Source organism: Aythya fuligula, chromosome 21 (assembly GCF_009819795.1).
Source record: "Aythya fuligula isolate bAytFul2 chromosome 21, bAytFul2.pri, whole genome shotgun sequence".
Taxonomy (NCBI): domain Eukaryota; kingdom Metazoa; phylum Chordata; class Aves; order Anseriformes; family Anatidae; genus Aythya; species Aythya fuligula.
The window spans coordinates 3,993,877-4,019,552 of record NC_045579.1 but is presented as its reverse complement, the minus strand read 5'-3'; the positions used below and the strand labels follow the sequence as shown (position 1 = coordinate 4,019,552).

The window sequence follows — 25,676 nt, the reverse complement described above, 5'->3', positions numbered from 1 at the left end:
GACACGCTTTGTTATACAAAACCTCTGTAAAACAACCACAGAATCTCCTTGAAGCTTTGCAAACAATGCTAATTCATTCACATTACCTCTCTGCTCTAGTCTGTGTTCAGGTTTTTAGTGAAACTTCTTGAGCTATCATTAGTACAGAATTCTAATGGTTCAAGTTGATTATTAAAGCCATTCAAGTGTGTCTGTCTCCCAACTAGTTATTCTTGCCAGTTTGCTGTACCACTGGCATTGAAATTCAGTTGACTTGTTCCTATGGATGTTCCTAATCATGTAGTCTGGTGAGCCACCTTAGGTACAGACTAAAATAAAGAACGCTTTAAATTGCTGCTTTTGCTTGGTGGAATAATTTAATTTCCATCTTCTCCATGTGATGGCATTAATGAAGGAATGCAGTTTTATTAAAATCTTCTGTGTGAAGGTGTGTCATCGCTTGAACGAAGCGTGTAGAAGCATTTTTACCAGCTAGAAAGCTTTAGAGCTGATATGCTTTCGCTTTTGATCTGCTAGTACATTGTCATCTAGTAACATTGTGATTACAACCCTAAAATGAGCATTTCGTTGCGTGTGGATGTAGCTAACCATAAAAGAAGCTTTCAAGTTTTCCAGGCCAGGCATGCTGACTTGTGCAGAGAAGGGTTCTGCCTGTGTTAGCTTGGACTCAAGTTAGAGATGTCTCCATTGAGTCAGACCAAAATTCACCTAGCCCATGAATCCTTTCTTCAGCATACACAGGTATTTAAATGTAATGCTAAAATATAAAGATAACACCTTCTCAATCTACTCTTCCAGGTTCTGATTGCCTGTGGCGTGTAGCTTGTTTTTTTATTGGGCCTTGAATGACTTCTTTAAATCTGTCTTACTGTTTTTTGAGCCCTCGTTAGACTTCAGTACTGTCAGTGTCCTGTGGCAATAAGTTAAACTCCTTAATGGTAGATCAGGTGGAAAACTTGCTTCTAATGGAATCAGCTGGTTGGGGGCAATGCAACTGAACCAAACTGTTCCATCTCTGCATTGCACCGCTGGCTCAGATGGACATGCCTGGAGGTTTGGGTTGTGGGTATGATGGATGGTTTCCTGCTGCTAAAGTGCTGCATCATTTGGATGTGGTAGGGAGGATTTGAACAAGTATTTTGATAATGAATGAAGATGAACTCACTGGTGAACGTTTGCGGAAGATACAGATAGTAATATTTACCCTAAAGGCGATAATTTTTGCTTCCTCTTCATCCCTATGGAGTAGTGTGTCCTTTCATCGCTAGATATACAAGTTAGTTAGGGAGATTTTTTTCTTTGAGGAGTTTCCCAGTAGTGCAAAGGGTTCTTTAAAGTTGTTGCCTGCACCCTTTTGTCCGGAATGGGGTGTACTAAAAGTCAGCGTGGGCTGGCCCACTTCACTTGTGTTAGTTTTACTATTATTGCTAGGGCATTGTGGCAGCAGGGGTTGACAGCTAGAGCACATAGGCATGTAGTATATGGCAGCTAGCTCATTCTGAAATCTAAGCAGCTGTATCTTTGCTGCTAAAATTATCTCTGTTAGGTTAAGCCTAACACATGTTGCAACCAGATCTGTTGGTATTAGTGTCCCTTCTTTCTCGGAAGAAAACCAAGTAATGAAAACAAATCTGTTTGTACGCTTCAAAAGAAGCTGCTTTGGGTGACAAACTTTGGAACAGGGAGACAGCATACAGGTGCTGTTAAGTGTATTTCTAGCTCTGTCCTTGAAGTGACAGCTTGTTGCATGGGGGGAGGTGTTTGCTGGAAGGGAGCTGAAGTTATCAAATCACTTTGTACAGTGATTTGTACAAAAAAAATGTACATTTTTTTTTTTTTTTTTTTAAACAGCATTGTGAAAGCACTAGCTGAAATAATCAAAGTGTATTTTTTTTTTTTCTTTAGAAGACGCCAGCAAGAAGGTAAACTTGGAAGGATTCTGACCCCTTCACTTTTAATTTCTTGACCGCACTACAAGCAACCAGAATGTCGGGGGCTTCTGTGAAGGTGGCTGTTCGGGTCCGGCCCTTCAACTCCCGAGAAACCAGCAAAGAATCCAAATGTATCATCCAGATGCAAGGCAACTCAACCAGTAAGTTTATTTTAATTGCATGAGGGAGTCTCTCTTTCTCCTCTCCCTCTCTGCTTAATTGTATTCTTTTTATCAGACTAAACTTGTTCTGTGTACATTACATCATCTAGAATTACCCTGTTAGGAAACCTTCATCTCCTCTGAGGCTGTCATTGCAAACTAAATTATCTCTGGATTTCACTAGAAAGTCTAAGTCATGAGTGTCTTGATTTTAGTGCTGTTGCTTACGGTGTGTGCTTGCGGTGACTTGTGAATTCTGCAGGAAAATTAGGATACAGAAGTGAAAACCTTTTTGGTTAACTTCAGTATGTGGGAATATCACGTGGACTGACAGATACAGGGATGTGGTAGGCCGCCAGATGATAATGCTTGTGGTATATCTCATGCTCGGGTCTGCTGCTTTACTTCCTAATTTGCTTATTTGGCAGTCTGTGCTTTTGTTTAGGAGCATAGTTGGAGTGAGACAACTGAGGGAAAAAAATACCAGGTTTTATGCTTTCCAGACTAGATGGCAGAGCAATGGACTCCTCTAACCAATTAGAAGTGTTAGGTTTATTAACTAATTAATGTGGATCAGATTAGGAGGAGAACATTCTTCTTATGGGAAACTGAATATGGACACACCATTAATTGATTTTTATGTGCTTCTGAAAATATTGGTACAATTTTCTGCAGTGTTGTGTAGACTGAGCTATACCTATAAATGGATCTTCTGATGGTAGTTTTTTTACTGTCGGGTAATGAAGTCATGTCTTGCACGTACCTTAAGGAAGTAACATTCTAAGAGTGCTGAGTTATTTCCCTGTGATTAGTTGCGTATTTGCTGTTAATAGAAAGGTTACATACGCCCCCCCTGCTTTTTATTTCCCTTTTAGTTGAGGCTGTACTTCACTCTGCTTATGCAATGGTATCTGTGGTGTCAGTCAGATCCTGTACAATGTTTGTGGTTCAGTGAAAGAGAGGCATCATGCAGAAGAGACCTCACGCTTTTCAGTGCAGTGACTTTTTATCTTCAGACCTTCTGTGGAATATTTCCTGGAGAGACAATTTTGAGCTGGATTTTCAAGATTCCATTTAAAATGAGGGGAAAAAAAGTGTTTAGAAGTGTTCCTATGTAGAAGCAGGACCTTGTATCCAAACACTGCCTGCCAACTTTCAGACCGAAACAGCGAGAAGGGAAGAACTGTAGGCTCCAATAGATGGCATTTATTATGGAAATGCCACCAAGCTCCAAACTACAGCAGCACTGCTGGGTGCCTCTGTAATAGGTTTTCTCTCTGCTGTCATGACGTGATGGCAATAATTTTAGAAGCTTGAGATTGCTTAACTCCAGGAGCCTGTGGAAACTGTTTGTGCTACAGTGACAAGGGTGACCAGAGAATCTCTGTCAGCCTGTCTGTCAACGACTATAGAAGTCAGCATAGAAAAAACCACCGGTTCTGTTTCTGAATGCTAGAGCCGCGCTGCAGAGATACTTGAATGGTCAAGAGATTGTGTTAGCTTTCAAAAGGAGAAAAATACTTTGTGATTTATCTCGTTGGAAATTTCTTTATGGCTTTTTGCTGTATTTTGTATTCTGGAAATGTTTAATCTGCAGCCTTCTGTGTGAGTCTTATGGCTGTGGTACAAGATGGGTGATACGACAGATGGTCAGGTTTAAGTCATCAGGGGCCATTACAGGCTGTGGGAAAGGAGCCGTCAGTTTCAGTAGTTACACGTTCTTACGGTGTGGGGGCTATTTTCCTCATATTCCCTTCTTTGAAGAGACATTCAGAAGACAGCTGTAGACAGAGGAGTAATTTTCCCTCAATGAACAGAAAAGGTTCTTATGATAAAAGATAAGAAAAAGGCATTGTTTGATGGAAAAACCTGAGCAGAAATCTTCCTCTCAAAAATCAGTTAAGCTGTCTGATGCACATAACTTCAGGCTGAAATCTTTCTGGTGTGCTTCCAGCCTAGGTGCATAAGTACTGTGGCTATTTTTTTCCATTCTTTCTGACTGCTGTAATCTTGCAGCCTCTCAGTTGCATTATTGAAATAATTACTATAAAGTTTGGAACTTGTTGGCTAAAAGCAGACTACAGAAAGTGATGCTAATGCACCGTATGATGCTGCAGTTGAAAAATAAAGGGGAATCAGTCATAATTTTTGTAAGGCACTGGAGTGCCAGTCTTGTACCTTCAACCATGTGGTGAAGTGAACAAGGCTTAGATAGCTTACCTCTGAGAAGGTTATTTTTTCAATTGTGCACTGGTCAAGTTGACAGGCAGGAAATCTGAGAAGCTGGTGGAATGCGGGATAGTAACTACTTTAAGCCTCCAAGGCAGTTCAGGTTCCCTTATCTTGGAATTAAAGTTGAATAGACTATTGTGATGAACAGGATTCATGAGGCAGTGTGAAGTCGGATGACCAAGAAGGGATTTTGCCTGCTACTTGAGCCTTATTTTCTTCTGTATTGATTGGCCAAGCTGAGTGAATCCTGAGTTTAAATAGAATCCAAGTCTGAGTTTTGTAACTATACTGGCAATATAGGCAGAAACTGTGCTATAGTGAAACCAAAGTGAATCACTCAGTGTTATTTTAAGAAGAGCAGTATAGAAATGTAGATAAGTATGTCACAGGTATGCTCCATTTATCCTTTCCTAATGAATGCATGCAGAAAATGTTTTGTGAGGCATCCATAATCAAGTATTGTTGAAGTTGGAATGCTGGAATTCAGGGTTGTTTCCTGATGTACTGCTTTTGTTTGTCAGTTTTTGTGTGAATTCAGCTGTTTATACTTTTTGGAGTGCCTGCTATTCATGGGGGACTTGCCGGCAAAATATAGCATTCTCCTGGGCTAGAAATCTTATTCTCAGTTTCGTTCTGTGGTTTAACTTTGCATTCGAAACAAAACAAGTGTAATTTTGCAAGCTTCAGGTCTCCTCCAGAATTAACTTGGCCTTGGCTTTTAGGTTACTTGTATGTGGTCAAGGCCTTTAATCGAGGTCTGTAGGGAAACTCTGATTTCTAAAAATTCTCAGTATTTAAAAAATGTCAGTGTAGCTGACAAGCTGTAGTTCTGTTTCTTAAAATGTCAGAGAAAGTTCTTGCAAAGTGCTTTACCCTGCTATGTTAAGAACACTAATGATGCAGTGACAGTTAAGTCAGTTAACAAGGAAATGTTTCTGTTTCTGTTTCAACAATCCACATTTAAACTTGAAACATATAGAAATCACTTGACATGTGGTTTGTGGTGCAGCAATTGAACTAATGAAATACACAAAAGTAACTAAACCTGAAAGTAATGAATACAGCAGTGCTCCTGCAAGAAGTGCTCTTACTGTGAGCAGGCAGGATTTCTGTGTTTCTGTCTCAAGGGTGCAGAATATGGAAATTCTGAAATCAGAAACATTTTTTGTCTTGTATTATAAAGTCTTTGTTTTCCTTTACGGTTGTGGAAGGTGGTGAGCTGCAGTGATACGGTATCATGCAGGCAAAGCATTGTCAGAGTGCATCACTGAGTCTTTCTGGTTCTGGAATGTATATTGCAAAAATGGAATTCTGCAGTCCAGCTCGAGTCACATGTGCTTACTGCATTAAGGGGCTGGTATTTTGGCAGAAAGCCTGTGCTGCTCAGATCGTATCAGATTGCAGATGGTATCCATTTGAATCATCCTGTCAGTTCTTCAGTGGAAAAGGGAGAACTGGGGGGACAGAAGAATAAAAGACAATAGAGGAATTCCTAAAGACAGGAGATGTTAGAAGCTGCAAAATCCTACTACTTAAGTTAATTTGGGAATGTGAAATTATTTCAAGAAAATAAGACATAATGCCACTATCAAGTAATTAAATAAAAATAATTAAAAAGACATTAACTGAGTGGGATTCTTTTCTTAAAAGAGCTTCCTTGTATTTTATTATCATCACTTAGGACTTCAGGGAAAAAAATAAGGCATGCTTTAAAAGTACTTGCTATGCAAGCAGGTAGTCCAGTATAATCTGGTGCGCGCATACCCTCTCAGGTCTAGGCATGATATGGTTCTGTTTGCAGCATTGCCCCTAATCCAGTCAGCAGTGCCAGGGTTCCTGGTGAGAGATGTATGTACCTTGAGGGAAAAGTTAATGGGCTCCAAAGACTTTTCATATTGATAATTAACTCCCTGGGGTGATCCCTCTGCTAGCAGTCCTTACGATCAGTTAGCTTGACATGGTGTAATGCATTGTTTGTTCCATATTTGCCATTATGGAATACTTTCAAGTGAAATTTGGTGTTAGTGGTCTTGCAAGTTATGTTTGTGGTGGTAGTTTGATAAAATCCCCCATAAAACTGAAAAAGACTGAAACTTCTTAGATAACCCTAATGCAGTTTAGTCTTTCCCTCTGAGACAATTGTATTTCGTTTTTGTCAGTCTTTATATTTGGAAGTTTATCCACTTTTGTGTTTTCCTTAATTTACTGGATATATAGCTTTATCATGCTTGGGGGTGAAACTCGCTAGCAGCTTTTTGATATGAGATTTCAAGAGCAGGTCTTGAACCACTGGCTGTCAGCATACCTTGCTTGGGTGTTTTATTGTTAACTCCTGCTTGCTCTTTTTTTGTTCAGGGTGGTTTGCACCAATGCATCTTACAACATTCGTTAGTGTCAGTCCATTCTATAAATTACTCTTTTTTATGGTGAGTGGGAAAAAGATCCTGCTGCATAATATATGGGGTGAGAGGTGAGCTATAGATCTGAAAGTATTTCATGTCTGTGGTTCTTGTATCAGTTTTTTAAATATTTCAAATATAAATAATGTTGGCAGCTGCTGCCTTAAATTACTGAAATAAAAAGCCAAACTGTTCTTTTTCTAAAGAGCTTCTTAGTGTTATGGTGCTTTTGTGGTGTTTGTTTTGTTTTTGGTTGAAATGATTTGATAATCCTTCTGTCCATAAATAAATAATGCAAAAAGAAAAAGTTGAAATGAAGCAGAGGTTCAAGCTATTAGCTACAAGACAGTATTTAGATAGTCATCGCTAGTGGAGAGCCTAGTTGGCTTTTTCTTTTAAAAAGCTGGGTAAGTGGAGAAAACTAAAATAATGAAGACAGGAAATAAGGAATTGTCCTACTTGTAATATGTCTTGTGTAATTGATTGTGCATTAGATAATGAAGATATGTTTTAGCATCTCATAACATGTTGTAGCTTGTGGGTGCCAGTGAAGGGGGTGAAACACATTTTTCAAACTCAGGTTCATGTGAGATTACTGTGTACTCTGATTTTGCCACAAACTGTGCAAAATGCAGCTGCACAGCCTCGGTATATTTAAAGATGGGAGGGCAATTGAATCCTCAGGCTAGGACTGAAAGGGGATTTTAGATGGGGAGAAAAAAATCCTTTTTGTCTTCTTAACTCAGTGATGGTCTTTGTAGCTTTGTAATGTTGGAAAGTTCTTTTCTGGACTGCTTAAGGTATTTAATGAAAACAGGGACAGTGGAGCAGTCCTGGCTGCCAGTAACAATAGTCCCAGCTGCTGCTGCAGACAGATGGCAACTAGGTTCTCAGGCAGGCATCCCTGGTGTCAGGAAAGCTTTGTAAGGATTTCTGGAGTTAATTTGTAGAGGTTGGGGGGGAATTTTTTTATTTTTTTTTTTTTTCTAATTGTGTTTTTTCCTGAAGGTGTCTGAACTTTAATAAAATAAAAAATAAAAAAATAATAATAGAAGAGCATCTAATTTGAGACCCTTTTTTCTTCTTCTGAGATGAGTCCTGCTTTATGCAGCTGTTCTGAAGCAAAATAGAAATGAGTGGGAAAGTAGGACTTAGCCTTGCGGGGATTTGATTTATGGTGCTCTTTGTGTAAATTACTTATTTCAAATATAATGCTAAAATTGCTGGTGTTTGGATAATGTGAAAGTGAGAAATACTGAAAGGTCCTTGGAGCAAGGTAGCCTAATCAGTTATTCACCTAGCACTTTACTGGTGTACACGGACAGGGATTAATTGTTAAAATTGGCCTTTTTCATTGTTATGGGTCTCTAAAAAGTACTAACCTCTTTCAAAGAAGCTTACTCCTTAGGGTAAATGAGTAGGATTTGCTGATCTTTTGCGTTCTGATCCAACTCCTGTCTGGTTTCTGAATGAAAAGCCGTCCTGAATGGCAAAGAAACCCCATTGTGTGTGCATGCCTTCAAGGGAATACATGTATAAAGTTGTTTTTTCTTCCTTGAGGTAGCATTCTGTAAGCGTAGTTCAGATATTTTCCCAATACACATGCCTTAGTGAAGCTAATCTTTGGTTTAAGTTACTGGTGAGAGAAGTCCTTAGTGAGAACCTGGCTTTCCTTTAGACTGGCACTGAGGATTTGTAGGTAGTAATGTAGTGGGAATCTGTGGAGTGGCTGCTACACAGGTAGGAAAGGCAAGCAAGGAGTTTCGTGTGGTGGCTTTACCTAATACCTCTTCCTCCTCTTATAAATCACAAATGAGACATTTTCAATGAAATTACAGAGTAGGTGGGAAGATTGACTTTTATAGATAGTTCAGTCTCAACTCTCAATCTGTTTTCTGGAAATGAATAATTTTAGATTAAAAGAAAAAATAAGCATACCGTTTCCAATACGGCTTGTGCCTGTCAAGAAGCAGGCACAAGGTCTTAAAGCCTGTCTTGATTAGTGTTTATTTTCAACATCCAGCTTGTTTTTCATCTTTTAAAGTGTTTCCAGTTTTGTTGCTTGCATCTTGAGGTTGCATCAGGAAGATAAACTGAAGTGGAAGAAAGTCACTTAACCCCATCCACATTTTGTGGTCTGTACGTGCACATAACTGTGGTTGTTAAAACAAAACGAATGTTTGACCAGTTTGTTAATACACACTGCAGTCATGGCAGGTGTTACAAAAGCAGGCTGCCTTTTGAGAAGGTACTCCGTGTGTCCCGTGGAAGATGCCTAAATTGCTTTGCAGGGGAGGTTGAACTGGGAGCTCACGTGAAAGACAAGTCACGGTCACGGCGCTGGTGATGACCCAAGTTCCTCTACTGCCTCTCCCGTCACCGGTTACCACACTTGTTGCAAGTCCCATAACAGGCAAGAGAAGGCTTGAATGCAAGCTGGCTCCGAGAGAAAATGGAGGCAATTGCTGTTCTCTTTAAATAGCTGTACCATAAGGGGGGTTTGCTGGTAGGGGAGGGATGCTGCTGGAGTTTTTTCCTGACGCTACTGGAGGGAGCACTCCAGGAGTGGGAGTCAGAGGGCAAATGGTAATGTCAGAGGTAACGCTGAACACAGATGAGCAAAGATTCTACATCTGAACATTAGATTTCTCTTTTGCAGGGTTAGGGGTTTCTGTTGCTCATCTGTAAGACTGTCTTAATTGCTGTCTCTGAATGCTCTACAATATTACCCATTTATATATTTTGTTACAGGAATTTTTTGTAGAAAACAAACATGGAATCTTAGTGGGGTGTTTGGTTTTCCTTCTAAAGCATTTCTCATGGTTGTACAAAAAATAACTTGAAATGTTAATTCTGAACACCATTAAAAAACATATATACGCAAGGTGGGGGTGGAGAAGATGAACAGTTAGTGATTAAGGGTGCAAATATTTGGCCTAGAGCAGGACAGTAGGATGGCCAAGCTATTTCAGCTAATACTAAATGCAGTGGGACTTCGGCAAAACTGTTAAGGAGTTAGTACAGATAGACAGGTGATAACAGTAGCGAACCCAGAGAGGTTCTGTGTGTCAGTGGTGAGTAAAATTGTGCAAAATGCTTCTTCAGAATTAGTGCCCACTGACTATGCACACAGAACAAGGGCTTTTAGAGGTGTTTCTTTTATAAAATGCTTAAGTAATGTGCCTTCTCTCATTATGGCCATCTGCATTATTTTTACTTCTACTTGCAATGAGAACTGCTTCAAGAATCCAACATTTTCACTGTGTGAATCATTTCAGCTCTTGAGGCTGGCAGAACCGACTCCCCAGGATTCTGCTGCTGCATGATGTCCTTTTAACGGAGCCCTGACAATGTGTCTGAAGGTCAAAATAGATTTAGTAGAAGGCCTTTGGCTTTTGGAGACACAGTCATGTAAAAGCAGGGAGTGGGGGGTGAGATTGTATTATCTTAAAATTAAAAACAAAACAAAACACAGGAGAAAAGAATTGAGCAGAACTCCAGGTGCTTAGCCAGCCACGGCATGAAGCTGATGCACAACTTCTGCAGCAGGACGCCGTCAGGTAATCGAATCACAATGGAAGTTTTGGGATGGCTTGGGTTCAGCTTTTCTGATACCTAGAGCAGTGTGGTTCGACTAGCTCCCACTTGATGCGAAGCCTGCTGGCATGCTGTTCTCCCAGAACGCCAGCTGTAGAGATGGTATTTATAGCGGTGGGATCTGCGAGAGCAGCTGAGGATGAGAGCGGCTTTCCAGCAGCTTCTGTGAGCGAGCCTTTGCCTTGCTCTGGTGCTGGTGAGCACAATGCCCTCCCCCACCCAACCTTTCTCCCAGTGCAGGGCTGAAATTCCACAGTGGGGAGAGAATCCGGTTGAATTCCAAATGAGCTGTTCTTAGCTTCTATTTGGTCGCCTTTCCTTTTAATGATTTGAAAAATGCAAACAATGCTTTGAAAAGCAGGCACTGTTTTACAAGCTGGAAGTGTCCATTTCCCTTCATTTATCTCTTGTAATAACAACCCTGAAAGTCTGTCTTATAAAAACAGTATAGCCATATATCTGATTGCAACGTATGCCTAGTAAAGAAGCCTGTATTAAACGTGTTTTTGCGGGGTGTTATTCACGTTCCAGCACATAAGAATTCCTGCTCCACCCTGCTCTCAGTAACGAACGTGTTCTCATTGTTGTCATTCCAGTCTACAGATGGCGCAGATATATTTTCCAGACACACACATTTTAGGAGACTGTATATTTAATGTTAATTTGGTCTTGTGGATTCGATTCCGAAAGTCCCAGTTCTTTTATATGTTAAATTGATTACTCAGATGTCATAAAATAAAACTACTGCTTGTATTGATTCAAATAGAATTTCAAGAAGGCACAGTAAAGAGTTATTGGGTGTTTGTTTCCCTAAATGTTGCTGATCTTACAGAAGAAAACTTAGCCCTCTGTATTTCTGTCCGGACTAGCATATTTTCTGTCAACTTCTACCTGTTTCTTTACCAATAATTACTAGAACAAAAGTGTAGGCAGGACTGTGCCTTTTCTGCTAGCTGTTACCTCTTAATGTGTGCTGGCATTTGGTAGGAATGTGTGCTCTGGGTAGGCTACTGCTGCCACTAGGAGGGTTACTGAGGCTGGTGGGAACTCTTAATTAGGTGAAAACTCATCGTTTGAACTGTTTCTGTTTCATATGTAGAAATAAGAGAGGGTTTGCACCTTCAGCATTGACAGATGGGAATACAGGGATGGAAGAGGGAAGTGACAGAAAGCAGACTGCATTGCAGAACGATGGAAGTTCAGTGTCTGCAGCTCCATACCCGGCCTCCACCATTACTGGGTTTTATTTCTGAATGGCAATTGATAGGAGGCTGCTTTTTTTTTTTTGAATATTAATCTATCAGCTTCCTTCCCTCCCCTGCACAGACTGTGTGTCAGCTAATCCCGGGATTTAGCCCAAGTTAATTCTGTCTGCCACTGTTCATCTGAAGGGCAAACTGCAGTTAGCCCGTTCCTTGCTGGAAAACCCTCCAGAGCGACCAATATGTGGCGTGTTTGATGGCAGGATGCCCCGAAACATGACTCTGATCGCTGGGGAGGTGGAGCTGTTGAATCAAGTGACTTGAGCTAAATGCAGTGAGGAATAAGAGAATACTTTCAGTTCTTACCTCTTGTGTGCTTTGCATCCTGTGTCTCCATTCGAAGAGTGAAGGGCATTGCTTGTACCCCCAGACAAAGGGCTGTAGATAATTTTGAACCTGCAAGATTTATGGCATGCTGAGGAGCAGCGCTGCCTGGGATGAAAGCAGATTTTATTTGAACCACGAATTCAGTAACCTTGTAAACTGACATGAGATTAAAGCAGTTAGGAAGGAGTTTTCTTTATTCTTTGTGCCCACAAAAATATTGATGCAGCTGAGTAGATGGGAATAGAAATGGGGGCTGATCTTGGCTGAGCTTTCCTTCCCACCCCCCTTTCTCCTCTGTAGGTTTCCCACTGTCTCTTTACTCTGCTTTAGAGGGGAATGGAAGTGTAAGTCCAGAAATGAAGGCCTGAAGTGGGGCTGTGTTTGGGTGTATGTTTAGGAAGGAGTGAGGACACTGAATGCTGCTTCCAATTAATTGAAAGTATCACAGGAGGCTAGAAATTTGTATTAGCTCTCTGTTGTGCTTTGCACTCTGGTTACAATTGTAAAATTAAGTGTATATTTGATGTGTGCTTTGTGGAAATAAACTTCAACAAATCAAAACTGCATTGTAAGGCAAAAAAAAAAAAATCCTGAAATGATAGTTGGAATGCAAAATAATACATGTTAGAAAATATAAGGGTACTGTCTTGATACTGAAGCTCTCTGTCAAAGCTTGCAAACAGATCTGCTAAAATTAAAAACGAGAAGTGAATTCGATCACATAGGTTTGAAAGGCTGAAGGTGTATGTTATTTCTGTGCTGGCTGATCCAGCAGATGGTGGGTGGTATGAAAATGTTACCTAAGGAACAAGGAGTGAGCTAGAGGTTGGGCTGTGGAAGTGCCTCTGCCAAGAAACGAAGTTACCTGTTAATGAGGGCATGTAGGATCAAACGCTTTGTGGAGATGGGCTTGTTGTTGATACTGCACATCTAAAATTGTAATCCCTTTGATTGTGCTTCAGCTTTCTTCTTATCTTTTATTAGTCAGTACCGCTCCTACTATACACTTTTCCTTTACAAGGACTAATTGGTTAAAATATGTGGGTTGCATCTTGTAATCTAAATCTGCACTGCCAGCCATCTGTTCTGTTTTGAAAAAGTTCTTTTTTTTTTTTGTAGTTATCCATACAGATCAGCTGCATTGGAAAATGAAGAAGTAGCCTGGAGAGGAGGGGAAAAAAAAGTCTGTCATTTCTATTGTATCAGTTGATTAAGTGGAGAAGCAGAACTGGCATTGTTCTTTTGTGTTTGAGGGAGTGTGGGAACAGGAGTTATATGAGTATCTCTTATATTCTGGGTAACGAGCCATAGGTCACTTTTTATCCTTTATTTGCCCCTGCAGTTTTCCAATTGTGTAATCGCACAGGATCTCTTTTGATAAGCAGACTCCAGGAAAGTCATGCTAACCTTCTGAAAGCTTTGGAGCACGCTTCTGCTTTTGGAAGTTGTGCTGGTATGGGAGCAGTACCTGTGAGCTGCGTTGGAAGACTGTCATTGTGTTTGGGCTCTGATTTTTCTTTGTGAGTCTTATGCTCTGATTCCTCAGTGATGGTGATTTGTCTGCAAAAATGACTTAGTTGCATTTATTTTCCTTCCACATCCCAAAGAGTGTCTGGCAAGTTATATGTACAAAGTACAGAGTGTAGCTTGAAATTACAGCTGCTGGCTTGTGTATTATCATTTAATAGCGCACTTAAGAAAATCAAAGTTTACGAAAGAGATCAGGATAACATATGTTTGCTTATGTAATGATACACAGCTTTAGATTATTTGGTGTGAAGAAACTTGTTTTAAAACTATCGGTTTCCTTACTTTTTGGTCAATGCTACATAAAATCCCTAAATATTTCTAGGTACAGGTGTCAGAACAAACCCCACAGAAGTTAAACAGCTAAATAAAACTCTTTAAATAACTTGAGCTTCAGAGAGTATATGGATTACTACTGCTTAAAGGCACCTCAGACAGCGTGAAGAAGTTCTCTACAGTTTACCATGTAACTGTAAGGAGAAAGAAGCTTTTAAAATGTAAGATTATTTTCTGCAGAATTTATAAGTCTGGGCTGGGCTGGCAGTGAGTATAAATGTTGCTGTATTCAATTAAATAAATGGAATCAAGTTCAATGGTAACACTACAGAGCTATTCACCCAGTGCGCTTTTATGTAAATTTTATATCCGCTTGACAGCTGATATTTTTTTAACCTATTTTGTTTTCTTATAAACTTGGAAAACTCATTTGAATATTATGTCTGAAGGTCAATTCTGTTACTCAAAATTTGGGGGAATTCATAACTCAGATTTAAAAACACTACACCAACAATGTGGACACTTACTTCCCTCAACCAGACCAACAAGCTGCAGAGTATTTTTATAGCAGGAATATTCCCATGCTTTTTTCTCAGCCTTCCATTCCAAAGGGAAATGCTGACCATTAATCCAGAGTTTGCTTTGCTGATCCCAGAAGAGATTTTAATCACTGAAGTCAGAAAACAGCATCTTCAACTTGTTCTATCCTTTCCACGTATGTGAAATAGAGTTGTATGTAACCTTTGGTGGCAGTGGTATGAGATGGTGGTCTGATCGAATACCCCTGCCAGTTCTGTTTGGTGCAGAAACCTGAACTTGTGGGAAGCCGAAAGATTCCAAATGAGCTAAGGAGTTGGCTCGTGGTAAAGCAGGGGGCCTGAAAAAGGGATTGAATTTCTCAGAAACCGGCTGCTTAGGCTAGCTCCAACGTTCTAAGTTGCTACAGTGCCATGCTGACGGTAACTAATTATAGCTGCAGCACAAAGCGTTAGTCTCAGTCTGCAAACAGAAAAGTTAATTGCCACGTTGGACCTTTGAAATATCAGATAAACAAATTTATCCTGTAAGATAAAAAGGCCATTAATGTGTTCCTGCTGTGATCGTCTGCCTTATTGCCTTTCTCATTTCCTGAGGCTCTGTAATTAAACCATTAGCTTGTGTACCATGCCGTGAGTCTGCTGTGGTGTGAGGAGATGGATGATGACCTAGTTCATGATTCGCTAATACAATGCGTCTTGGCCTTGCGTGGTTTAAAAACCAAACAAAATAACTGAAAAGCTTTTACTGTTCTTGTGAGTGTTGAAGACCCTGGAAGCAATCCTTTTACTTGTTAATTCTGTTTGTTTCCTTGTTCAGCCGAAAACACGGCTTGCTGAGTAACATGGTATGTGAAATCAGTGGTGCCCACTCAGTCTAATTTCTGTGTGATCATGGTTTTTTTTTCAGTTTGGCTTACGATATTTGAGGTTAAAACTTACCTGCACTACAGGAGGTCTTCTAATTTTCTTCAGATGTATCCACGAGCTTCCTTAAGAAGTCCCTCCAAAGATGATGCTTGGTGCAATAGACACCTTCAGGCTAGGTCAGCTGCTTTAATTTGAATTCCTGGTTTGTTAGCAGCCTCACCATCTTCTTTCAGGCATTGTATCTCACTTTATGTATCCAGCCACTTGGTTCAAGTTCAGACCACGTCAAACGTGATTGATGTTAGCAGCTACCCACTTGATGCTCAGTGCTGTAAGAGAAGAGGGATTTGGTCCGCTTGAAATCAGTTGAGGTTGTGATCTTACGTTTTCTCAGTTGTTCTGCTCTCCTGGATTCCTTTGCAGACAGACAGCATTCTGTTAAACCAGTGATTCTGAAGATGGAGAATGTAGACTGTTTGTAAGAAACCAGAATGGGGATAAAAACAGTTCAAGCTTGCACTTGAAGTTGAGTGAGAAGGCTGTGGCTGGATCAGAGCAGCGAGGGACAGCATGCAGAGTTCCTGGCAGCCAGGAGGTTTCCTCTACCCTGTTCCTGTTGCTATGGAAGGTTTTGGCCAGGCAGCTGCATTCCCAACCTCTGACAGAGCTGCCTCCTTGCACGTTGATCTCCCTTTTCCTAATATGCTTCTCAGGATATGCTTTGCAAAAATGTGCATCCTAGAAAGTAGCTTTGAGAATAGTGAGCTGCACACAGGACTTAATGTGAAGGAGCTCAGAGAAGCTAAAGAAAATAAATAAAAGTAAAAATTGGAGGGGAACTGCTAGCATAAACCATGGAGCCTAAACTGGGCTCTTTGTGAATGTGATGGATCAAATTTAAACCTGGAGCCAGCAGAATGGAGCTGTGAGGGCAAGCTTGTAGTGCGTGTCCTGACACTAAGCGTGTTGTATCACTGCAGATCTTGTCTTTCATGGGTAGTCAACGTGCTTTTTTATGCACAGCCAGCTGAGGGAAAAGCTAGTTGTTGCTTTGACTAAATGCTTGGCTTCCTCGCTTTCCTTTTGGAAATAATGTAGATATTTTCATTTTTGTAAACAATCGGTATGATGTGTGTATTTTCACATCAAACTTATTTTTGATTAATGCTGAAATTTATGCCGTTGCTTGTAATGTTTCCTGTTCCTGACGCAGTAGAAGCTTAGGATGCAATTTCTCTCTCGTTTCCTTGGAGAGAGCAATTGCAGCTTTGCCTTGGCCAGGAGGAGTAGCTGTCTTGTTTATAGACAATGAAGTAAAAATAAAAAAAAAAAAGACTGAATACCTGCTATTCTGCTGTAGATCCTACAGAGATCTACAGTTGTTCTGTGGGGTAAATAAGGCGAGATCAAAGCTCTCTTCTGCGATTGAATTTGTACCTTGGAATAAAACTGCACTGATGTGGCATAGGGGTGAGTTTTTAGATTGGGGTTAAAAGCAGGTTTCTCGGTCAGCCAAGCCATAGCAAGGCTTCTGCTCGTCTGGATTTCCTTCCCAGGTTGCCCGGCCAGGAGTTTCCCATTTTCAGGCCAAGGTGTTCCAGTGAGGCAGTCACTCCTCTACTTCCCTAGCCATCATTCCTCCTTCAAACAACACCAAGAGTTTGGGTTAAAATGATATTCTGTGGAGATTAAGCAAGAATGTAAATTTATGGCCAGGAGAGGTGCGTTCTGCTTAAAATTATGTTAGCAATAGAAAGGCACAGGTTCTATTTATTGCTGCTTTTTCTGCTTTTAATGGTTAAATTACTTTACCTTGAGCTCTTAACCCAAAATGATTAAAGGAAAGTAATGTTCTATCCCAAAGGACATTACATCAAACTGAGTTGGAGACGGTGTTTTTTGTACTGTTTTTTGTGTAGGAGCTTCCTGGTACAAGAGAGGACTTCCTTACCTTCCAGAGCTTTGATTGCTAATAATTGAATGAAAAACAAGACAAGTTGTAAATCGTAGCAGCCTGGAATCCACTGAAAGAGAACTGGTTTGGCTTTGGGGCGGGAGAGCTGCCTTGTGGGATTTGTTCACTTTAGAGCTGGTTTAATCCTGTGTGCTGTAGATTTACTGCTGTTGGGCCAAGACTAGCAAAGGGAGCCCAAAGCCATGTAGGACTGCTTAGGTTACCTCTTTGTTGTGTGTTGATGCCCATGTTGCTACCCAAAGCTGCACGCGTTTCTGCCACGTGATGCTGTACTGGTGCACAGCATATTTTGCGTTGGCTTTGCCTGTCTGTCGGCTTTTGTACAGCAAGAATGTCAGCACAAGGTGCATCCAAGTAAAATGGAGCTGACCACAAGAAATAGAGTAGCAACTGTTGCTATTTGCAGTCCACAAAGTGATCCCTCCTCCACACTGTAGTTTTGGCCAGCAGCCCTGCGCAGGGACTCAGCATCTGGTGGAGTGATTACATTTTGAAGGGAATTCTGCAACCGCATTTTCAGGGACTTCACTGCAGCATGTTAAGCTCATAACGCTTGAAATGCCAAGAGATATGGGTGTTAAGATTTTATTTCTTAGAGGAGAAGTGGAAGAAGCTCCCATCTTTCAGAACCATGGCCTTCCTGGCCTGAATATGTACGAAGGAGTCATTTGTAGTGTAGGATGGTTGTTTGGGATCAGAATGTATCCTTTGCTTGGTATCGGTGTCAGTTTTCCCTGGGACGAGTGTCACCACAAGTCTATTCTTCTTTCTTTGTAGATTTTGTTTGCGTGTGTCTTAATAAGTACATCGTTCCCAAAGGCAAATTGCTGCAATAGGTGCCGGTGGGCATGTGTAAACCAAAGGTGGTTTATCTAATTTTGATATCCTCATGAGTGTGCCTTTTTAGAATCCTTATTATGTGGATGATTTTGAAAACAGCTGATGGAAATGATAATGTATTTCCAGTACTATAGTCTTGAGAGAAAGAAACAGTAGAGATTAATTTTGGCATCAAGAGCTGTGCTTATAAATTACCCTCCTTGGAATATACAATCTAAAGGCATGTTGTATGCCATTAAAAGAACTGGAATCTATCGTGTATTAATTGCTTCCAGGCAAAGGTTATGGGAATGTTTTATTGCTGGGAAGAAAAAACCCCAAAAAGCCACCCACACACCTAACATGTATCTGGAAAAGTTTCCGTTAATCGCAGGGAGTGCGTATGTATGGATCAAATATTGAAAGAAGTAAAGGGATTGAGAGAAAGAGAATTAAAAATACAGAGGTACTGCTATGAAAATTTTGTTTAGCAGCATCAATTCGTTTTAGGAATGTTTTTCCTATTTCAAATAAGGCTTACGTAAATAGTATTAGGAAACTGCGAGTCTATTGCTTCAATCTTATTACTGCTCTGCAGTGTGGGAACTCTCTGAAAACTCACACAGATTAACTTGAGGGTCAGCAAGTTCATTAATTATGTTGCCAAATGCCAAGTTAGCTAAGTGTTTAAATTTTGTTTCCTGTAGGTATTATCAACCCAAAGAATCCTAAGGAAGCGCCAAAGTCCTTCAGCTTTGACTACTCTTATTGGTCCCACACATCGGTAAGTTCTTTCAGAAGAAAACCATTTTTACTTGATTTGATTTAACTGCATTCTTTTTTTTTTTTTTTTTTCCTGACCATGTCATCCCTGTCAGATGTTTCTGCACTGTCTCTCTTGCCCTCATTCAGATTAAGAGCTTGGGAGATGGGGAAGCTAAGCTCCTGGGAGTCTGATAGCAAGTTGTAGTTATTTGGAAGATTACTTAAAATAATCACCAACTGTGTCCTGTTGTAAATATTTAAGGATGCATGTGAACCACAGTTACTTCACTTCGACGTTGAGCAACTTTCACTCGTCTGCAAGTTCGTGCAGTTCAAGAGAAGATGTGGTCTGGGTTCCCTTGGCATATCTGGAAAAGGCAGAGTAGTGACCTATGCTTCCACTAGCTGCAAAAGCAATAATCTCTGTCATTTAACTCCTCTGCCCCACCCTCCTGCAAATTAGTACTAAGGTCTTGCTGACTTCCAGTAATTGTTCTAAAGCAGGACTGTGTTCTGCCATCTACCCTCCGCCTTTTTTTCCTCCAGAAATACAGAAAGAATGGGTCATGTTTTTTGAAGTTGTTAATTTTATTAATTTGGATGGCGCAAAGACAATCCTGTTGGCCACAGATTTGCTAAGAATGATATTTTCACGATGAAAACCTAGAAAAATTTGGATTTGTGCAGCTCTTTTCACAATTCTTCCTGTTGAGTGACCTAATTTCCAGAGCAGCTATGCAAATAGATTATGGGGTCAGTGGGAGGAATATTAAGAACATAAGTAGTACTCAAAACCAGCAGATACTCTGTGTCAAGGAAAAGAACCCGAAAAAAAACCCTTGAAACTCGCTTGAGAGTGTTAGCGCAACTAAATTTTGTCCTGGTTTCAGGAGCAACTAGTGTTAAAATGCAACATTTTGTGAAAAGGGAGAATGTTAATTTAGTAGTAATGTAGTGATGTACGCAGTGAAGTTTCAATGATATGTTATCTGTGCAGTCTGCTCTCATGTGTGCAACATAAAACTCCTGCATAGATTCTCAGTAGTGTGATAACTTTTAGGAAAGTCCATGGTAAACATTTGCAAATGATGAAAAGGACATCAGGAAAAAGAGCATATCCAGCAAATCCCACTTTGTCACTATTTTTGTATCCTGTACCATGCCTGGAGCTGTGTCTTGGACTGCCTCCAGTGACTGCATGTTGGAGTCTGACCAGGGCAGGGCCTGAGTGCCTGACTCGTGCTACATAAAAAATGGAGGATTCATTTGTTCATTTGATGAAGTTTTGTTTTGAGCAGGTTCTATGTTTGCCTTGAGATCGGGCACCTTTGTTCTCTTTGATGTCTTGTGATTATTTGTTCTTTTATTGCGTTTGCAGCAGTATTCCTTTTCATCAGGCAGTAGTGGAGGTGGTTCTTTAGCCGAAATATAACAAACTTTTCAGTCAAGCGTTTGAAGGTGATGCCTTGCTTTGTCCTTCTTCGCATTTCTGTCACTGGAGCCACCTGTCATAAAGTGTTTTTGTGCATTCTTTTTTTTTTTTTTTTTGCTTCATTTTATTACCTGGATGAAGTTCTTTAAAGTAGTTTCCCTCCCCTCCCAGTGCTATATTTCAGTTTTATTGCTAACTCTGAGTTTAACCATAGAAAAATGTTCTGATACACTGTCCTTGACTGGTTCAGCGACTAGGTAATTTAAAAATGTATATTTTCATACTTAAGGATTTTGTAATCCCCAGTACAATTAGCAAGGTTGCAAACAGAAATCTGGATTGGATTATAGGCTGGGAAATAAGAAAGCTGCAAGAATTTTTTTTAAATTATTTGCATACACCTTTAGTCTAAAAAAAAAAAACTAAGCAGCTTTTGCTTTTCTTCCTCTGCCCTGCTGAGCCCTTGTCAAGACCAGCCGCTGGGGGATTTTGTAGCTTCTAGACCTTCTCTGTTGGTATTCTCTCTGAGCTCTACTTCTCTTTTTTTAGCTCCCTCTATTCCAAGCACCTTGAATTCTGTTTGGCAGTGATCTTGCACAAAACATGTCCAGTAGTTCCAACAATGTTCGCAAACCAGAATTGGTTTCTTTTCTTGTGGAGATTGCTTCCTGAGCAGCGATGGAGTGGTCCTGCCAGGGTTGTCAGTGTCATCCTGTTGGTACTGCCTTTGGAAAAATGTGTAAATGTGCTTTGTTTGCCTTTCCCTAAAAGATTGACTCAGAAGATTAAAACTAATTGCTTTCTGAAATGTTATGTGAGAAACGTCTGTTCTGATGCTGTTTTCATGTCCTTACAGCCTGAAGATCCCTGTTTTGCGTCACAGAGCCGTGTGTACAATGATATTGGAAAGGAGATGTTGCTGCATGCCTTTGAGGGCTACAATGTGTGCATTTTTGCCTATGGACAAACCGGAGCTGGGAAATCCTACACGATGATGGGCAAGCAGGAGGAGAGCCAAGCAGGGATAATCCCCCAGGTAGAACAGAACCCAGAAAGGGGTTTATTTTTATACCATCTTCAGATTCTTGCTGGCTGACAGAGTCTTCTTGTATTGCAATAGTTCACAGAGAACCATAGCTTACTTCTGAAGTGAAAGAAATCTACTCAGAAAAAGAGTAAAGAGATGCAAGTAATTTTTACTGTTGTTTTTTTTTTTTTTAATTGTACTATATATTCTCTGTATATTTCTGCATCCAATGTCTCTGCTCTCCCCAACAAACTAGCAAATGAAGATGTCTTTTTCACTAGGTTTGTTGTCTGCTTCTCTGCCTCTAGTTAGGACAGCACTTGAGCACTTTGTATTTAGCAGAAATTCCAAAGGTGATGCTGCTCATGAACTTGCCAGAAACTATTTGTGAAAATGAGTTTCCCAAAGCTAAAAACTGAGTAATACCTTTTATCTTAGTAAGAAATGAAGTATATCAAATCTATGGGAAAGTTAGGGCTTCAAATTTAGAGCACAGCACAGTGTTGTTGCCTCCTGAGGTTGGTTTTGATACTGCCCATGAAATATAAGAAGTTGAGATACGCCCACAGAAAACTGGGACTGGCATTCAAACGATGCTGCCACTTGTTCTAAATGAAGACCTTCCTCAGTGTGGAGGTGTTGACAGTGGACTAAATTTGGGAATGGAGGAATGCACTGTCTTCCAGTGAAGTAGAAATCTGAGGTTGGCTTTCTGTTTTAATAAATATGCTGAACAGCCTGAGTCGTCATTCTGCTACAGGTTTGCTGTAGGCATTGACCCTGTGCCATGGGTATGACATAGACAATGCAGAGCATTGTTTTCTGTTAATAGTACAGGCATTGTATGCTCAATTATTTAGCAACTGCTCTGGTACCATTTGAGGCTGCATGTAGGTTATCTTGAAATAATGTTAGAAGAGTGTATTTGTACACTTCTGCAGAGGTGCCTTGATGTAAGACATTGTTACATGGAAGCATTCCCTTTTTTTCTTCTGCAGTAATGTATCAGTATAACAGGTGAAATTAGTTAAGTCTGTGGAAACAGCTCAGTGCTCAGATTCTTTGAGTTGTAATCTTGATGTTCCTATTTGTCTTTTTGTAACCTCTAATGGTAATTAAAGACTGTTAAAATCTGTAACATTCCTGTAGATGTAATCACGTTCCTGTTATCTACCACAGTTTCTAAGCAAAATCATTTCCTTCCACTTTCACTGTGAGAAGTTTCCTTATAAAGGAACAAAATGAGTTATCTGTTCAGGGAGAACTTGTTGACTCTGTTCTTTTTTGTCATGTGTGGAGAGGGTACAGCACAATCACATTCAAAGTGATATAGGTTGTTGACATCAAATTTCAGTGTGTTGGCAAAATTCCCTGGCTCTGTCTGCCAGTTTCTAGCGTGAAATCTTATGCTTTAACCATGTGTGGACTACTTTTAAATTGCCTGTGTTCATCATAATGATTATTTTCCATACAGAGGCTAGTAGCTAAGTTAGAAACCTCTTTTTCTGTGCTTATCCCTCCATGTGCTCCTGCTTTTTAATCTCCCTGTATGTATCCATGAGCTTGTGAGTTGTTTTTCTCCTTTATGATATTAATTTTAGTTCTTACACAAGTTATTTGTAGATGAGCACTATCAAAGTAGTAGAATGCTGACAGCAGAAGTATTCGTCATATGAAGATGCTGTTAATAAATTTTGAAACTATCTGGCTGTTGATTTAAATCTGAATCCTGAAACTTCAGCACACCAATAAATTCACACAGGGTTGTTAGTTTAAAAATAAACAGACTGCTATTTTTATGAGACTAGGAGAGGATTAAGTATTTTAATATTTCCTTAATCTTACTTCCACTTTCAGTTATTACAAGCTTTAATGTTATAATGGGTTATTTTTCTAATTTTGTAGTACATTATAATAATATTAGTTAAACCTAGAACAACTGTAGTACTCTATAATTCAACCTTAATAGTTTATTTTATAGTGATAGGTGAGATGATGCCTCTTCCTAGTGAGGCTGTTTGTGGTTGAAATCTGTTCTTTTTCTTCCCCTTCCCTCCTGTGCAAAATTAATGATTTGTCATAGTAGTTACTACTTCCTGCGCAGTACTGATTTCTGTCCTGGGTTTAATCTGTTTCCAGCTATGTGAAGAACTGTTTGAGAAAATCAATGACAACAGCAATGAAGAAATGTCTTACTCTGTAGAGGTGCGTATAGTGATCAATCAATATTTGTGTGCTGGTCATCCAGCTGAGCTTAGGTGCAGCATTCTTGATACTTCATTAAGATGCTGAGTTCTTTGTTTTGAAAGCATTGTCTTTTCTCTGCTTCATATTAGATGCAAATGTACAAGCAAAATATTTCTAGGACTTTTTTCCCCACCAGAAAATGAACGTACCTTTACCTGTGACAGTAGTTGTCAAGTACATGATGGGTAAAAAAAAAAAAAAAAAAAAAAAAAGATGCATTCACAGATAATTTTTTTGACCACTAGATGGAAAATTCCACGTTTCTTGTCAATTAAAATAGTCATAATTTGTATCTTGACTCTCTGCGAGACTTGACTAGAAGAGCTTAGTTGCTCATTCCTACCTAGCATCTACCATTAGCAAGACAAGTTTGCAGACAGACTGAAAATAGGAGCAGAACTGAAACAATGCTACAGATAAGTGTGGTTTTTTTGGTCATAGACTGAGCTTAAACTGGTGGAATGAATCACCTGGTGCTAAAGGAGGTCTGGGGTGTGAACAAAAGGAAAGTGCTTAGGAGGATGTTGGTATCCACAGTTGTGGCTAGATGGGTTACATTGGTCTCTACAGCAACTGCAGTTCTGTTTTGTTTGACATACCATCTTCTGGATGAGTGGTTTTAATTTGTTAGTTACAGTCCCTGAAACATGCCCTGAGTTGTTTTGTTTAGTATGCCAGGCTTTTTGCTGAGTTTTAGGTGCATAGTTATGGGATAATACTGGTGGTGATTAATTGAAACAAAATATTTCTTGTATCCTAGTCTCAGATAGAAAGGCAGACCAAAGTACAGTTTCATTTTTTATTTTTTGTTAGTGTAGCAGTTCAGGGAGGTTGTCACTGGTAACCTATTTGTAACTCAGTACTCATTTCACTCAGTACTTGGTAATATTTCTTTGTAGGTTGTTACCTGTAATAAAGATCGGTTTACAGAAAAAAAGTATTTCAACTTTGCATGTGGTTAGAAATTTATTGGCACTTAATTTTCAAAAAAAAAAAAATCTTTAGAATTTATTTTAAAGCATGTTGATTTAAAATTACCATTGTTTGAATAATTGTACTGATAACTCAGGAATATAATAGGACTAGGGTACAGGTCAGAACCAAAAGTTGCTCCTACATGCAGGGAAAATATATATTTTTTTCCCCTAAGTTTACCTTGGGGTTTATATGAGATTACTTGTAAGGAGACTCTTTTTACCATTTGTTGTTTGCCTCTTTCTAAAGATAGTTTTGTTAGATGTGTCACGTGAAAAGTGATTATGAACTCAAATATATAATTTTTTAGCCAAACACTAATGTTTTTTTGAAGTAGTTGAGGGATCTATGCATGGGCAGAGGGTCTGTAGCTTATAGTGGAGACTTGCCACATGTGACTCATGACTCTTCTTCCCTTCTCCCATTGTGTCAAGCCATAAAACAAACTGAGACACCCACCTACAGCTTTCCTGTAGTGGACTGGGGGAATTTCTGCCAGTGGCATTCTGAATGCTGCAGAGTTTCTTGTGGAGAAAGCTTTAAGAATCGCTAAATTATCCATGCAAATTCCTCTTTCCAGGTGAGTTACATGGAGATTTACTGTGAAAGAGTCCGAGACTTGTTGAACCCGAAGAACAAAGGGAATTTGCGGGTGCGAGAACATCCTCTGCTTGGACCATATGTGGAAGATCTGTCCAAGTTAGCAGTCACATCTTACACAGACATTGCAGACCTCATGGATGCTGGAAACAAAGCCAGGTGAGCGACAGTGGTACAGACTTTTATCTCCTTTGTGGGATTATATAGTCTATGGAACCACATTTAATAAACTTCTGTGATGCACTAGTGCTTTTTTAAAACCTGATGTCAGATTTGGAATAGTATTCAAATACACACTGGTCAATTCTATTAAAAGGATAAAATTGATTTGTGTGGTGTAGAAATGTTGCAAATCACTGTACAGATACATAAAGCTGTAATGGCTTGAGATGAGATATGTAAATTACTGGCTTTTAATTCTGCCTTTTGATGTCTACTGTATTACATTACTGGTATAAATAAGCATGTAAGCATAATGCTTGATTCACTGAAGTGGTCAAGACTTAAGTTGGCATTCCCGTTTTAGGTTCTGGTTCACTAGTAGTTATTGTCATACGTAAACTGTACAATCCAGTTAGCAGTCTGTGTGAGAGACTGATGTAAATTTGTGTTTTCTTATGGGTTAGTGGTGGGCAGATTAGTGACTATACAGATTGAGCAAGCTCTATTTAAATTGTGCTGAAACTGGGAGGAGCTGAGCAGCAAAAAATGTTCATGG

The 25,676-nt window shown here is 39.8% G+C and overlaps 1 protein-coding gene across 10 annotated transcripts in view; it reads left to right on the top strand.

Moving 5' to 3' along the window:
• KIF1B (kinesin family member 1B) overlaps positions 1-25,676 on the top strand; it is a 94,085-nt gene that overhangs the window by 4,686 nt on the left and 63,723 nt on the right. For 9 of the 10 annotated variants that reach the window (XM_032201597.1, XM_032201594.1, XM_032201590.1 and 6 more), the window contains exons 2-6: positions 1,906-2,092; positions 18,620-18,696; positions 20,966-21,145; positions 23,276-23,341; positions 24,939-25,117. In XM_032201597.1, the coding sequence (XP_032057488.1) occupies positions 1,987-2,092; positions 18,620-18,696; positions 20,966-21,145; positions 23,276-23,341; positions 24,939-25,117 (608 nt within the window). In that variant the 5' untranslated portion in view covers positions 1,906-1,986. The remainder of the gene's footprint in view (positions 1-1,905; positions 2,093-18,619; positions 18,697-20,965; positions 21,146-23,275; positions 23,342-24,938; positions 25,118-25,676) is intronic. The other variant, XM_032201589.1, reaches the window with a different exon arrangement.